This window comes from Nyctereutes procyonoides, unplaced genomic scaffold (assembly GCF_905146905.1).
Source record: "Nyctereutes procyonoides isolate TBG_1078 unplaced genomic scaffold, NYPRO_anot_genome, whole genome shotgun sequence".
NCBI classification, from domain to species: domain Eukaryota; kingdom Metazoa; phylum Chordata; class Mammalia; order Carnivora; family Canidae; genus Nyctereutes; species Nyctereutes procyonoides.
This window is the reverse complement of record NW_026574970.1, coordinates 3,601-17,660: the sequence shown is the minus strand read 5'-3', so window position 1 is coordinate 17,660 and position 14,060 is coordinate 3,601. Positions and strand designations below refer to the sequence as shown.

The window sequence follows — 14,060 nt, the reverse complement described above, 5'->3', positions numbered from 1 at the left end:
TTCCAGGGCTGTGCAGTGAAGAGACCCCACTCCCACCCTTGCAGGAATGCCAGGCACCTCCCCCCGAAACCGTTAGAGCAGGTGCAGCAGCAAGACAATCGCTCAAGTCCTGGCCCAGCGCAGAGCAAGGGAATCGAAAGCCTGGGGCCCACCCAGCAATCCACCTTCTGACCAGTCTTCCAGATAACCCTTCTGCGCACTCCAGTGGGAGAACCACTGGCCTGGAGCACTCTGGTCCGCCTCCTGAATCCTGTGGGTACAGCCCAAGGCTCTTCCATTGGCCTCAGGGAGCAGCTGCTTGAAAACTTCTATCCTGACACAGGAGTACCCAGGCCTCTGTCAGTAGCTCTCAAAGTTCCTCAGGAGGAAAAGAAAAGACGCTGCGGAAAGTTCCATGTACATCAGCATGAAAAAGTAATCCGTTAAAATGTAACTGTAGGCTAAATCATTTGTGATCCTCTCGGCTTCCAGTGTAGAGGTTATTCATTATTTTTGCTAAGCAAGTAAAGTTAATTTTTAATAAATTCAAGTCTTATCCGTAGCAGAACGTTTTTGAAAAACATTAGTCTTTCAAAAGAACAATCCTATAATGAATTAACTGCTTATTTCAGACTTGTGTACACAGTGCACTTGTATTGATGTGTCTTGCTGTTGTGTCCTCGTTTGAACTCAGACCCTCAACAGGAGACGACGTAACTTTTAATTTAATTCCCTATCCTTTCCCAAGATGAAGAAAAATCCTGTCCCGCCATATACATTCCACTGCTCATCCGATCACCAGAGCAGAAAAGGGCACGAAAACTCTCCGCGGTCACCTGTCCGGCCTGCTCCGCTCTGGCAGGGGCGGACCATACACGTGTTCAGGAGAAAAATTCAAACTTTTTCCAGTATCTGGGTCTTGGTTCTGGGGTGGCTCCTACACATCTTTCACTGACTATAGCAGAGGGCACTCAGCCTCTCAAGCAGCCAGCTGCGCCTACGCTAGGACGTCCTCCCCAAGAAGCAGATACAGCTTCAGCGTACACGGGCCGTTTGGCTTTGTGCCCGGTCTCCATGCCCTCTTCCTCTCAACTAACCCTCCTGCCTCAACACCCAAAAGCAGTCCAGCTGAGAGAAGTCTAGACTAATCAAATTCTCCTAAGTATAAAGAAAGTTATTTTAATACTCATAAAACACTGGCCTGCCATTAGTGTTGTAGGAACTGGAGCATATAATGGAAAATGATAAATGGTCACAGGACACCTCGCAGGAATTGGGTTACCACCCTGGTCGGACTTTCAAGCTTCCAGGCTCTCGGCCAAGGGCAAATCCAAACAAAAAGGTTACTGTTTACACCGATCAGCATTACACTTCCTTTTCATAATTTACTAGAACTGGGCAAAAAGTATAACAAATTTATACAACTTAGTTAATTGTACAAACCATTAATTTAGCAAGACGATATTGGTTACAGTCACCAGAATGAAGACTCACACTGTTCACTGCCACTTCCGTGAAAAGTTCAGATAAATAAGTCACTGGCTCAAAGTCACAACAGAAGCAATTTAAACTTTACATACAACAGCAAAGGTCAATCTTCCACAACAGTACTGCAGACACAACCACTCAGAGGCTCTCCACGCTGCCACGGCATTACTGGAATGTTCTTCAGAGTCCATCTTCTCTCTCCAAGACCAACACTTGAACCATTAGATGTAATATAAAATAAGGAGTTCTTTATTACTTATATAAAACTTGTACATTAAAAACAATTAAGATTCAACAATTCCGCGGACCCCGAGGAAGCTAAGAGCTTCTGTGGGTCTACCGAGGAGCCCTGTGTGAACGTTTCAGTCACCAACCTCCTGGCCACAGGAATGAAGCAGACTCCTCTGGGGCCATTCACGTGGCACCTCGTGGGCTCTGAAAGCTATTCCCCTTTCATTGGGCTCCACAAGCACGCCAGGGTTTCCTGGCGACATTAAAGGGGACTACCTTCTCTGGCCCAAGCTTAAAATGTTTGATCAGTGCACACGTTGATTTTTATTTGTCTTAAACACTTTCAATAAACTCCTAGCATAAGAAGCTTTTATTACAACATATACAGATCTGATACAGTTCTTTACAAAAAACCATCTAGATTTTTCTGCTCAATAAATTTAAGTGTCTTTTAAGAATTAAAGTTGGCTTAGAGAAATGCTGTTTTTCTTTCAAACTTGTTTTCCACCCTCTGAGCTCTGAGAGGTCACACTTGTGAGTTCTTGATAAAGAGGGCCACCTGTGTCTAAGCAGTATTTATTAAGAGCCCTGGTATCTGTAACGAAGAAGGCAAAACTCTGTTTCTTAAAGCCTTAGGCTAGCAAATATGTTCTAGCAATCTAGACCAACATCTATACTTAGACAAGCAGCCTCTCTGAACAAATAGCCTGCAGAAATTAATGCGGTGATTTGTTTTCTTGACGGAGAAGGATTTAGCACTGCTTAGCACATAATTCAGTAGTTTGGGAAAAAGAGTAATTCTTCCCTTGAAGAAAGCAGGTCCCCTTCTGAAGAATCACAACGGCTACCCCATAAAGAAATCAAAATAGACCAGCACCAAATGAAGTATTAGTTTACAAAAAAATAAACTTAGCTCTTATTTCTTACAGTTCTATAACCCAGACTTAATAAATTAACTATGAAATCAGTTTGTCAGCTACAGTGTAATTTAAAAATCCATTTTCAACCATGGAGGGAAGGGAGGATGAAGAGGAGGGTCAATCTCACACTGATCATCATGAACTCCATGGATGTCAACACTTTTGGCCAGCTTGTATTCTCTTTCAGAAGTGAGCTGTAGATTACCATCTGTGAGGATTTAAAGCACGGTATCCGTGTTCAGATCTTTCCAGAGAGCACGGCATGTAAAACACTACACTATTTTCAGATCTGAGAAATCTGCATGGAAAGAAGGATGCCAGACCTTTCTGAAAGAGCCAAAAACCAAGTAGTCGTCTCACAGATCATGTCTATTCATCCTCAACACAACACCGCATTGAGCTTTTTAATTCACAGATTTTATGTTAGTCCTTTAGAACCCAATGCCCACGTTTCAGTTCAGAGCTGTCAGGCTATTCAAGCAGCCTTCTTAGTGCAAGTTCCTTGGAGGTCTTGTAAATTTATCTTTGACCTATGACAGAAAAAGACAGAGAGGAGATACACAAAATATCAAGGGTATAGAATTTTAAGTTAGAACTATTCTATCTGTATAGTAGGGTTTTGTACGTGTATCTTAAGTATAGGGGAAACACATTAAATAAATCTTTTAAGTTTTACCTGTTGTGAATCATGTGACTTTTGACGAGATGTCCGGCTGCCAACGCTGCCATCAGTGACAACTCCCCGGCCATCACTGTACCGCACACGATCCTGGCAAGCTGCCGGGCATTCTCCCCGGGATTGTCCTTGCACGCTCCTTGAACACCTAGCATCTGCAGCCAGGGAGAGACACAGCAGGACTCAAAGTTATGGCAACAACTTCCTTTTCTACCAATTGAAATAAGAACTACGACGGCATCAGAACAGAACCTGACTCCATTGGAAGGACTCAATTTCCAAGATTTGATAGCCAGTACTGGCAATAACATACACCGCAGTGAACATAACATCCACAGCCTGGTTTGCAGGGGCACGTATTCAGAGGACATGAACATTTATTTGCTCTCTTAATTTGCTTTCTCAATGTACTAAACATATGCCTCAAATGCTTACTTGGACACACCGGGTTCGGCTGGTGAGAAGCAAAAGAATGAAAAGACCAGCTAAAATACAGATGAGTGAGAAGTGCTGTTGGGCAGAAATAAAGAATCCCAGCGAGTCAGAACTAGGCTGGAAGTCCCCAGACTGTGGGGCTGAGGCGTCATACCTGTAAACAGGCTTGCTGAGGGAGCAGGTTGGTGCCACCGCCCACAGTTCCTATTTCTATAGACGGCATGGTGCAACTGATATACAAATCTTCATTTGTGGGACCACTTGCTTCCATTAAAGTAATACAGTTTGAACTGCCAACATTCTGTGCTGCATCCTGAAAAAAATAAAAACGAAGAGTATAAAACTTCTCTCACTTAGAAGTACAAGAGAGAAGTCGAGATGGGAGCCCTCACCTGTCCACAGGCAATGTAGATGGCAGTCACGATGTTTGCCGCGTGGGCATTGTAGCCTCCGATACTCCCGGCCATTGCAGAGCCTACCAGATTCTTATTAATGTTGACCTCAATCACAGCTTCTGTGGTAGTCTTTAATACCTAGTAGACAGAGTTGTGCACATTTTACATGTTCTCCTGGAAGATTCAGGGCATGTTACCCAGATCTGTCTTTTTCAGTAAAGCAAGAGCGTTTAGATATGGCCCTGTTGATGCCTTGTCCTCAATACACAGTACCAGCCCAGCGTGCTCATGTGAATGCCCCACACGCATGGGCAAGATACAACAGCCATCTTTAACATCAAGCATACGCCCATATATTCAACTTTACTTAGAACGTTAGAATCCTTTCCCGATTTTTAACCCAATGAAAGCGTGACAAAATAAATCATCCAGTCACTCACTTCTCTGACAACCTTGGCTGGAATGACAGCTTCACAAACCACAGACTTTCCTCTTCCCTCTATCCAATTTATAGCAGCAGGTTTCTTGTCAGTACAGTAGTTACCACTAACTGCTAGAATCTGCATTTCAGGAAAATGTTCATGAAGTTTTGAAAGTGCCTTCTCTGTGCCCTGTCAACAGCACAACAAAATTAAAATGCACAAAGTTATTATAGATCAGAGGCTTTATTTGCATCTAATAACACTAATGAAGTACAGTAACTATAATATTTCTAAATACAATAAATATACTTCAAAAAAAGTGAGCATAAAACAACAGCAGCTTTATTAGCCATCACAGTGATGAATTTCTTAGGTATAGACCTCTACGGTTTCTAGGAATAAAAACAAAGTTCTTTGTAGTTCCTGATGAACGAGGACGTAAATGAAAACATAATGAGAATATTAGAATGGGAGAAGATATCTACAAAGGATTTATCAGATAAAGGGCTAGTATAAAAAATCTATAAAGAACTTACCAAACTCAACACCCAAAAAACAAATAATCTTATCAATAAATGGGCAGAGGACATAAACAGACATTTCTCCACAGACGACATAGACATGGCCGACAAACACATGAGAAAACGCTCCTCATCACTTGCCATCAGGGAAATACAAATCAAAACCACGATGAGATCCCACCTCACACCAGTGAGAATGGCTAAAATGAACTCAGGAAACAACAGATGTCGGGCGAGGATGAGAAAGGGGAACCCTCTTGCACTGTTGGTGGGAATGCAAACTGGTGCAGTCACTCTGGAGAACAGTATGGAGCTTCCTCAAAAAGTTGAAAATAGAGCTAGCTAGCTACCCTATGACCCAGCAATTGCACTAGGCATTGATCCAAAGGATACAAACAGGGATTCAAAGGAGCAGCTACACTCCAATGTTTACCACAACAATGTCCACAACAGGCAAAGTATGGAAAGAGCCCAGATGTGTCCATCGACAGATGAATGGATAAACAAGTGGTATTACTCAGCCATCAGAAAGAATGAAATCTTGCCATTTGCAATAATGTAGATGGAACTAGAGGGTATTATGCTAATCGAGATAAACCAGAGAAAAACAAATACTGTATGATTTCGCTCATATATGGAATTTAAGAAACAAAACTGCTGAACATAGGGGAAGGGAGGGAAAAATAAATGAGATGAAAACAGAGAGGGAGGCAAACCATAAGAGAACACTGAACTCTAGGAAACAGAGGGTTGCTGGAGGGAAGGTGCAGGGGGAGGGGTAAGGGGTGATGGGCATTAACAAGGGCACCTGATGTAGTGAGCACTGGATGTTATATGCAACTGATGAATCACTAAATTCTACCCCTGAAGCTAATAATATACTCTATGTTAACTAAATTGAATATAAATTTAAAAGTTTTTAATTTAACTAAATTTAAAAATGAATTTAAAAATACTCAGTGAGGATATAATACTCATAATCATGTCACTGGGAGTAAGTAACTCAACCCATGATCAACATGTAATAAATTCCTTCTTCTAGTTATTCACATATTACCTAAAAGCCCAAGTTACCAAGTCAATAAAGAGGAGTCAGACATAAAAGCAAATCCTGTTGTAAATGAAAGTCATTGGGAAAATGACTTACAAAAATGTAAGCAAGACTTCCAATTAACTGACATTAATTCAATCAATAACTCGTACCTCAATAACCAAAATACTTACTGGCAATTTTTTAAAAATGTGTTTTGTGGTAAAATACACGTGACCTGGAACTTACCCTCTTAACTATCTTCAAGTGTACAGGTGAGTAGTGTTAAGGACATTCACACCGTAGTGCACCCCATCTCCAGAACTCTTTTCATCTTAAAAAACAAACTCCAAACCCATTAAACAGCAACTCCCTATTTCCTTTTCTCTTCCCCACTTCTTTCTGTCTCTATGAATTGAACTAATCTAGGTGCCTCATTAGTATGAATTTACTTATAGCCTTTGGTCTTTTTTGTTAACCAGATTATTTAACTTAGCAAGTGATCCTCAAAAGTTCATTTAGCATATATCAGATTTTCCTATTTTAATAATGGAGTTTAAAAACATCCCATTTTATGTACATACTACATTTTATTTATCCATTCATCTGTCCATGAACACTTGGGTTGCTTCTACCTTTAGGCTATTGTGAATAATGCTGCCATGAACATGGGTGTGCTTATAAATAAGTCTCTGAAACTCTCAATTCTTCTGGGTAAATACCCAGAAGTGGATTTGCTGGATCATAATTCTATTTTTAATTTTTTAAGGAACCACTCTACTGCTTTTTGGCAACTTTTAAAACCTATGTATTTAGTCACTCTTTCTCTTTCAGAACAGTCCTTATATACAGGTAAACCACAAAATAAATCTTGCTAACCTAATGGACTTTAACACTTCACATTTGTGAATATTTTTAAATAACAAATATCAGTAGAATAAAATGTAAACCATACAGTCTTCTTATGGGGAGATAATTAAAATAAATGGACTATACACATGAACTTGGCCTCTGACATACAAGTCTTGAGGTCTCTCAAAGAGGCAAGCTTTCAAGATTTATAGGACCACGTTAAGAAGCACTAACCCCAAGATTTTTCTCAGCCTTCTGAATAGACCCAGAGCATATATAATGCCAAGTTTAAACATATCAAATACAAACACTGGTCAAGAAATGCCTGATGACTTATATGAATCAGTATTTAGCTTTCAATAAAAATCTTTCAATCAAGTAATCATTTGAGTAAGTAGTATATGTACATGACACAAAATTTAAAAATATAGGAGGACATAAACAGTAAGTCTGCTCCCCACTCTTATCTCCCTGACACCAGTTCCCCTCCCTTGGGTCAATCGTCTTGCAAGTTCTATTTTAGTCTATCCAGGCTCACCTTTGAAATCATGTTCATCCCCATTGCATCACCTGACCTGGACTGGAAACGGATATAAAGATTGCGACCAGCCATACTCATATGAAGTTTCTGCAGACGTGCAAATCTGTAACCAAAACCAAATATTTTTTTGATTTGTTGAGAAGATGGAAGTTACCTTAAAAATCTAGTTCCGTTGATTTATTTTACACATAAGAGAATGCTCATGGAGATTACTTACTATTTTCTTCTTTAACTAACATTATGTTAGAACACTAATTCAACTGTCTCATACGCCACACGAAGGGAAAGCTGCTGCACTCAGCCATCATCATACACAAACTTTAAAAGTCAAAAAATAAATAAACAAACAAACATATAAACTTGAACTAAATGGAGCTATCAATGGGGTGCCTGGGTGGCTCAGGTGGTTAAGCGTCCAACTCTTGACTTTCGCTCAGGTCATGACTCAGGGGATCTCAGCCTCACACATCAGGCTCCATGAACTGTGAAGCCTGCTTGAGATTCTCTCTCTCCTCCTTCTGCCCTTCCCCTCACTCATACACGCACCCTCTCTCTAAAAAAAAATAATAATAAAATGAAGCTAACATTTGTACTGATTATGTTACTTTATAAATCAATTTTCTGTATTCAAAGTAAATCTACTATCCAGATATTTACTTCTATCCTGCTTGGAAAATCTTTTTTTCAGGCAATTCCTCCCTATGGCAATTCTAAGTCAAAACTCATCTAGGACAAAGTAACAGTCTAATCAAAGTGAGCTTTGTAACACCAACACACAAAGAGACTAGCTCACGCTATTTTTTTCTATCTACTCGTATGGATTCATTTGAATCAACATTATGCCCCCACCGACATCCCCGTAAACCAACCACAAATATTACTCATTTTGAATAAACGGTCTTAAAGGTAATATTTTGTTATGTGACCTGAAGCAGGCAGTATGTTAACAGGCTAACAGTTAAGTTTAGCAATCACAGAGGAGAACACTGGCTCTGAAATAAACATAAATGCATATATAAACCCACACACATACCTGCTGGTACTGTCAAAAGCCTCCTTTATCACTGTGAACCCTTCAGGTGTCTCAAGCCAGGCCTTCACTTCTGCAGAGTCACAAGCACGGGGAAGACGTACCACCGGGCCACGAGTCATCCCATCTGCAAGGATTCGACTGCTGGCACCTCCACCAAGCTACACAGAGGATATTACAGAAGGACATGTTAATCCTGCAAACACTTCTGCTTGTCCCAAAAGGTGTCCTTGATTGTCCCCAATCTTTTTTCATTGCCTGGCTTAAGCGCATATCATAAAACAGGCAAATATATAAATGCCAACTTACACCTATTGCTCTGCAGCCTCTATTAGTGCTGGCCACGAGACAACCTTCTGTTGTGGCCATTGGAACCTGAAATTCTTTTCCATCCAAGCACAGAGGCCCTGCCACTCCAACAGGGATGGGCATATAGCCAATAACATTTTCACAACAAGCTCCCATCACCTAAAAGGTAAAATTTGGCACCAAGTGAAAATCTGTTATTGCAAACAGCTCGTCATCAGTAACTGTCTTCAAACTTAAACCTTTAGCGTATTTGTCAACAAAATCTTTTATTTACTCTTTTTTTTAAAGATTTTATTTATTTATTTTGAGGGGTTGGTGCAAGAGAATCTCAAGCAGACTCCCTGCTGAGCTTGGAGCCAACTCAGGGCTTTACCTCATGACCTTGAGATCACCACCAGAGCTGAAACCAAGAGTTGGATGCTCAAACAAGTGAGCCACCCAGGCGCCCCTTTTATTACTCTTTAAAAGTATTTAAAAGTACTAAAATCGCAGAGTAATAACTACAAATAACAGGAAAAGCATTTTTAGTTTCTAGAATCTGTAATCATTAGCAGAACACAAAACTATAGTAAAATGATTTTTAAAAAAGTTTTATAAAATGATGTACATAGGGGCACCTGGTGGCTCAGCCAGTTAAGCGTCCACCTTTGGTTCAGATCATGATCCCAGAGTCCAGGGATCCAGTTCCATGCATCCCAAGCATTTGGGCTCTCTGCTCAGCAGGGAGCATACTTCTCCTTCTCCCTCTGCCTGCTGCCCCCGCTGCTTGTGCTGTCAAATAAATAAATAAAATCTTAAAAAAAACAACGATGTACATATAAAAGACTAATCAAGAAAAACTAAAAAAAAAGCTGAAGAGTAAAGCTAAAAGACTAAAAAGCTACAAAGCAAACTTTCTCAAAACAAGAAAACAACATACCAAGGAGTAATTATAGTCCCTGTACGGTAGATACTGGAGAGAAGAAGGCTCTGGAAGTTTTCTGGAAAGTAACTGTCGGCGAATAGATACACCTCGTTCATGGGTTTCCATCAGAGTTTCCAATTTATAAGCTGGGATATGCTTAGCATTGACTAATTGGATGATCTCTGCATCACTAAGGAATTTTGCACCTTTCTAAAGAAATGCAAAAAAAGGGGAGGAGTTGGTTTGAGGAGAACAAAAAACTTGAAGTGCATTTCATATTCTTCATAATAAAGGCATTTAATACAAACAACACTCTCAGTAGAGGAGAACCCAAAAAACTTTGAAGTTCTGAAGGAGATGATTTGAATAGAAATAATATCAAAATGAAAGCAAATTCTTTCTAAAAATGACACTAAACAAATGTAAAACCAAAGCAATAAATTTTACAAAAGTTCATAAAAAAATAAATTCAAACTTAAGATTTCAATGCCCCCCCAAGTTGTGTTAACTCTGTATATAGCAAGACAATTCAAGTATCACTATGCACATCAATAGGAATGAGGGAAAGTGAAAGAAAAACAAACCTGATGCTACTCTCACTCACGTGCACATAAATTAAGAATGAACCACATTAAGCAGATACGACAAAAACAATATTCACATTAAAGCCTGATTGGACTCATATGGTCATGGAGACGGTCATGGAGACAGAACACTCACTCACATGTCACAAAGGAAAACAAGCTTTTTTGTGGGCATCAAGCTTACTTTAAAAGCAAATTAAAAAAAAAAAAACTTTCTTCAGTTTTTGAAGCTTGTTTTTGAGTTAAACCTTTTCTAGGTCCCAAAACACTCGAGAATAGAGTAGTGGCTTGTCTCTCTGGCAAACAGTAATAAAGTACAAAGAGCATTGACCTCGAGCCAGTAAATCTTGGGACTCTTGATCTTATTAGCTTTCCATTTCCTAAGTGTATTACTTTGGGAAAGTAAGCTTCCTGGAGCCTCAGCTTTCTCTTTCTCATCTGAAAAATGGAGATAATTCCAACTATCTCACAAGGTTGTGGGAGATAAAGAAATAATTTACTACCTGTAAACCACACAACGCCCAGAACTTAACAGGTACTTGATAGCTATAATTTCTTTCTTCCTCAAATAAATAAATAAATAAATAAATAAATAAATAAATAAATAAATAAATAAATAAATAAATCTCCTTTTCTTAGGAAAGATATAAAGCTTGAGTTAATTTTATTTTCCTCACCTCTGCATTCCCAAGTATCTGTAGACATTCTTCATTAGGCCGAGGCTCCATGGGAAGTTCAATTTCAGGTTCCTGTGTCTCTAGTTCCACCGAAGTATCAAGTAAGGAGGAGTTACCAACCACAAACGTAGCTCTGCTTGGGGTGTCCGTTTCTGCCACAAAGGGTTTTATGACCTCAACTGTTCAAGAGATCGAAAGAAATCTCACAACATGGAACATAGGTTTTGTTTTGTTTTTCCTTTCCCCCACCACACGCTGGAGACCTTGAGCCCGGTCCCAGGAGACCGTAGGAAGGATCTGAACATAAGTTTTAAAATGAAAACTTCTTGACAAATCACGAATGGAAAAACAGAAAATAAAACAAACGAGAAATCACCTTTTCTTTCTCTGTTTATCCTTGTCTCCTCCTCTGCTGCATGGACTTTCTGGCTATTCCTGACCAGCACAGGTTCAGTCTACAACAATCATCTGGGACTTTTTTGGGGGTCACTACAGGCGATGTCATAGGGTTTTTTAATGAGAGTGTAGATTCAGTCTCAGCTTGTTCAAAGAAGATATACTTGACAGCCAGAAGGAGAGCTAAACCTAGGGTAACAACTTGTTCAATATCCATGCTGATCATTCTAAATTAAAAAAAGCAAATTAAAATGTTATTACTCAGAAATAAGAAAGGCTCAGCCTAAACTTTTAGTAACACAGAGTGCTATGATTAATACACAACAAAGCAGGTCTCGGGGAACTTACTTGGAGAGATAAAACTGCCAAAGGGAAACACTTGGTTCAATTCTCTTGGACACATTTTCATCCAGTCCTAAAGAAACCCTGGAGTTCTCTGATGTACTGTTTTGAGGAGAAGGATCTGCTATCCAGCGACTATGGGCATGAACAAGAACCAAGCCTAGAGCCTGAAATAAAAGGTCATGAATTATGTATCTGCATGTCAACTTCTCATCCTTAGCATCTGGATAAGCAGACACTGTCTCCCCTGGCTTCCCCTCAGCGTGAAAACCAAGCCCTATACTTGCCCCGTGACTAAGGCAATGGCCCCCTAAACTACTGAAAACATTGCAAACAATGGGTTTTCAAAGAGACGTCAAGTAGAGGAACTTGAAAAATCTGTTCAGAGGAGAGAGAGGAAGACCCTCAAATAAATGAGGCACAAGGAAAGAAAAAAGGTAGAGGAGCATCAATGAAAGAGACAAAAATTGCAGAAAGCTAATAGGAAGAAGAAAAAAAAGTTGAAAAGCAGAATATGACACTGGAACTAAAGATACTAAAGGAAGAAGAAAACTATATAGTTACCATAATCATCTTAACTCTCTGAGTAACAGGATTTGGTTTATTTTCTTCTTCTTCTAAAACTCGAGCAAAATGGCTCAGTTGCCAAATTGGACGACCCTCGCGGCTTTCCCGAGAAAGCTACAAAATAAACCAGTCTTACATTACAATGTACGGATTTCATTTATGTGAATGGATGTGATGAGAAACATTACTCTTCTGTTAATACCATAAGTAAGAACTGCTCTTAGCTCTAAAACCAAGGAAACGCAAGCTGGGAAGAAAGTCATGAACACGAAGTAGTTGGCAAGAACTGACATACAGCCAAAGCAGCACATAATTTCAAGTTGACGCACCCCTGGTTAGAGAAAAATTAAATGTATAATTAGTACAGTACATGTATTTTTGATGCTGCATACATCACAGGGACTTCTCCTCTCAGTAGACAAATATGAGAAAATATTAGTATAATACGAAGCTCTTTGCTATCTCCTGGAAGAAGAATGAGGAACTCTGCGGTGATGCCAAGCCTTAGAGCACAGAAGGAATAGCTAGCTCCCTCAAGAAAGGAGAGCTGGTCTTCTGCATCATCTCCAACCCGCACATTGCCAGGCATGGCTGCTGTACTTCACACACACCTGATAATCCCCTTTCCCCACATGGTAGCACTCTGTTTGGAAAGAATAACAAGGCCAGGCTACACTCATGAGCAAACCTCCCATTGCTGGGCCCAATTCCACTCTTTACCAGAAAAGCAATGCACCTGTGGACCAAAGACTCTTTATTAAACTTACTACCAGCTATGCCACTCCTGATACAGTACCGTAATATACTGTAGAGCACTACTCAACTCAAATTTCAATGTAACCTCTACTATATCTATTTATGTTCTTATAATTTTAGTTAATTTCACTGATCTATTTAAAAAATTAAATAAATGCAAAGGCAACTCAAGATCCAAAATTAACAAACATCCCACTACAAAATGTTTAAGTTACCTCTTGGTAATCTTCCCAAATAGAAGGTTAACAGATTATAGAGCTGAAAAAGAACTTCGACTACCAAATCTTATTCCCTCAACATTACAAATAAACTTGAATATAAAACATATTTCTGATGCCACTCATATTAAAAATAAAAATATTTTGAAATGTAAATAAAAAGCTATTCCCTCTTATAAAACCAACGAGAATATAAAAAACTCAACAGAGGAGGGGAGGGGCAAGATGGCGAAAGAGTAGGGTCCCCAAATCACCTGTCCCCACCAAATTACCTAGATAACCTTCAAATCATCCTGAAAATCTACGAATTCGGCCTGAGATTTAAAGAGAGACCAGCTGGAATGCTACAGTGAGAAGAGTTCGCGCTTCTATCAAGGTAGGAAGACGGAGAAAAAGAAATAAAGAAACAAAAGGCCTCCAAGGGGGAGGGGCCCGCGAGGAGCCGGGCTGAGGCCGGGGCGAGTGTCCCCAGGACAGGAGAGCCCCGTCCCGGAGGAGCAGGAGCTGCACCAACCTTCCCGGGCGGAAAGGGGCCCGCAGGGAGTTGGAGCAGGACCCAGGAGGGCGGGGATGCCCTCAGGCTCCCTGGGACACTAACAGACACCTGCGCCCCGGGAGAGTGCGCCGAGCTCCCTAAGGGCTGTAGCGGGCACGGCGGGAGCACGGCGGGACCCGGAGCAGCTGGGAGGGGCTCGGGCGCGGCTCTGCTCGGAGGGGCCTGCCCGGCCTGGAGCAGCTGGGGGGGCTCGGGCGGCGGCTCCGCGGAGGGGGCTGCGGGGCGGGAGCG

At 40.6% G+C, this 14,060-nt stretch overlaps 1 protein-coding gene across 1 annotated transcript; it reads right to left on the bottom strand.

The window, feature by feature from the left end:
* Positions 1 to 2,990: 2,990 nt before the first annotated feature.
* On the bottom strand, positions 2,991 to 12,888 carry LOC129507793 (3-hydroxy-3-methylglutaryl-coenzyme A reductase-like). The gene is given in 16 exon segments (XM_055322554.1): positions 2,991 to 3,148; positions 3,295 to 3,449; positions 3,884 to 4,042; positions 4,122 to 4,262; positions 4,565 to 4,735; positions 7,488 to 7,593; positions 8,524 to 8,681; positions 8,830 to 8,988; positions 9,749 to 9,943; positions 10,995 to 11,173; positions 11,371 to 11,448; positions 11,451 to 11,617; positions 11,739 to 11,899; positions 12,297 to 12,413; positions 12,488 to 12,630; positions 12,747 to 12,888. Coding segments are annotated over 16 exon segments (2,286 nt in total). The 3' UTR covers positions 2,991 to 3,093.
* Between the last annotated feature and the right edge of the window lie 1,172 nt (positions 12,889 to 14,060).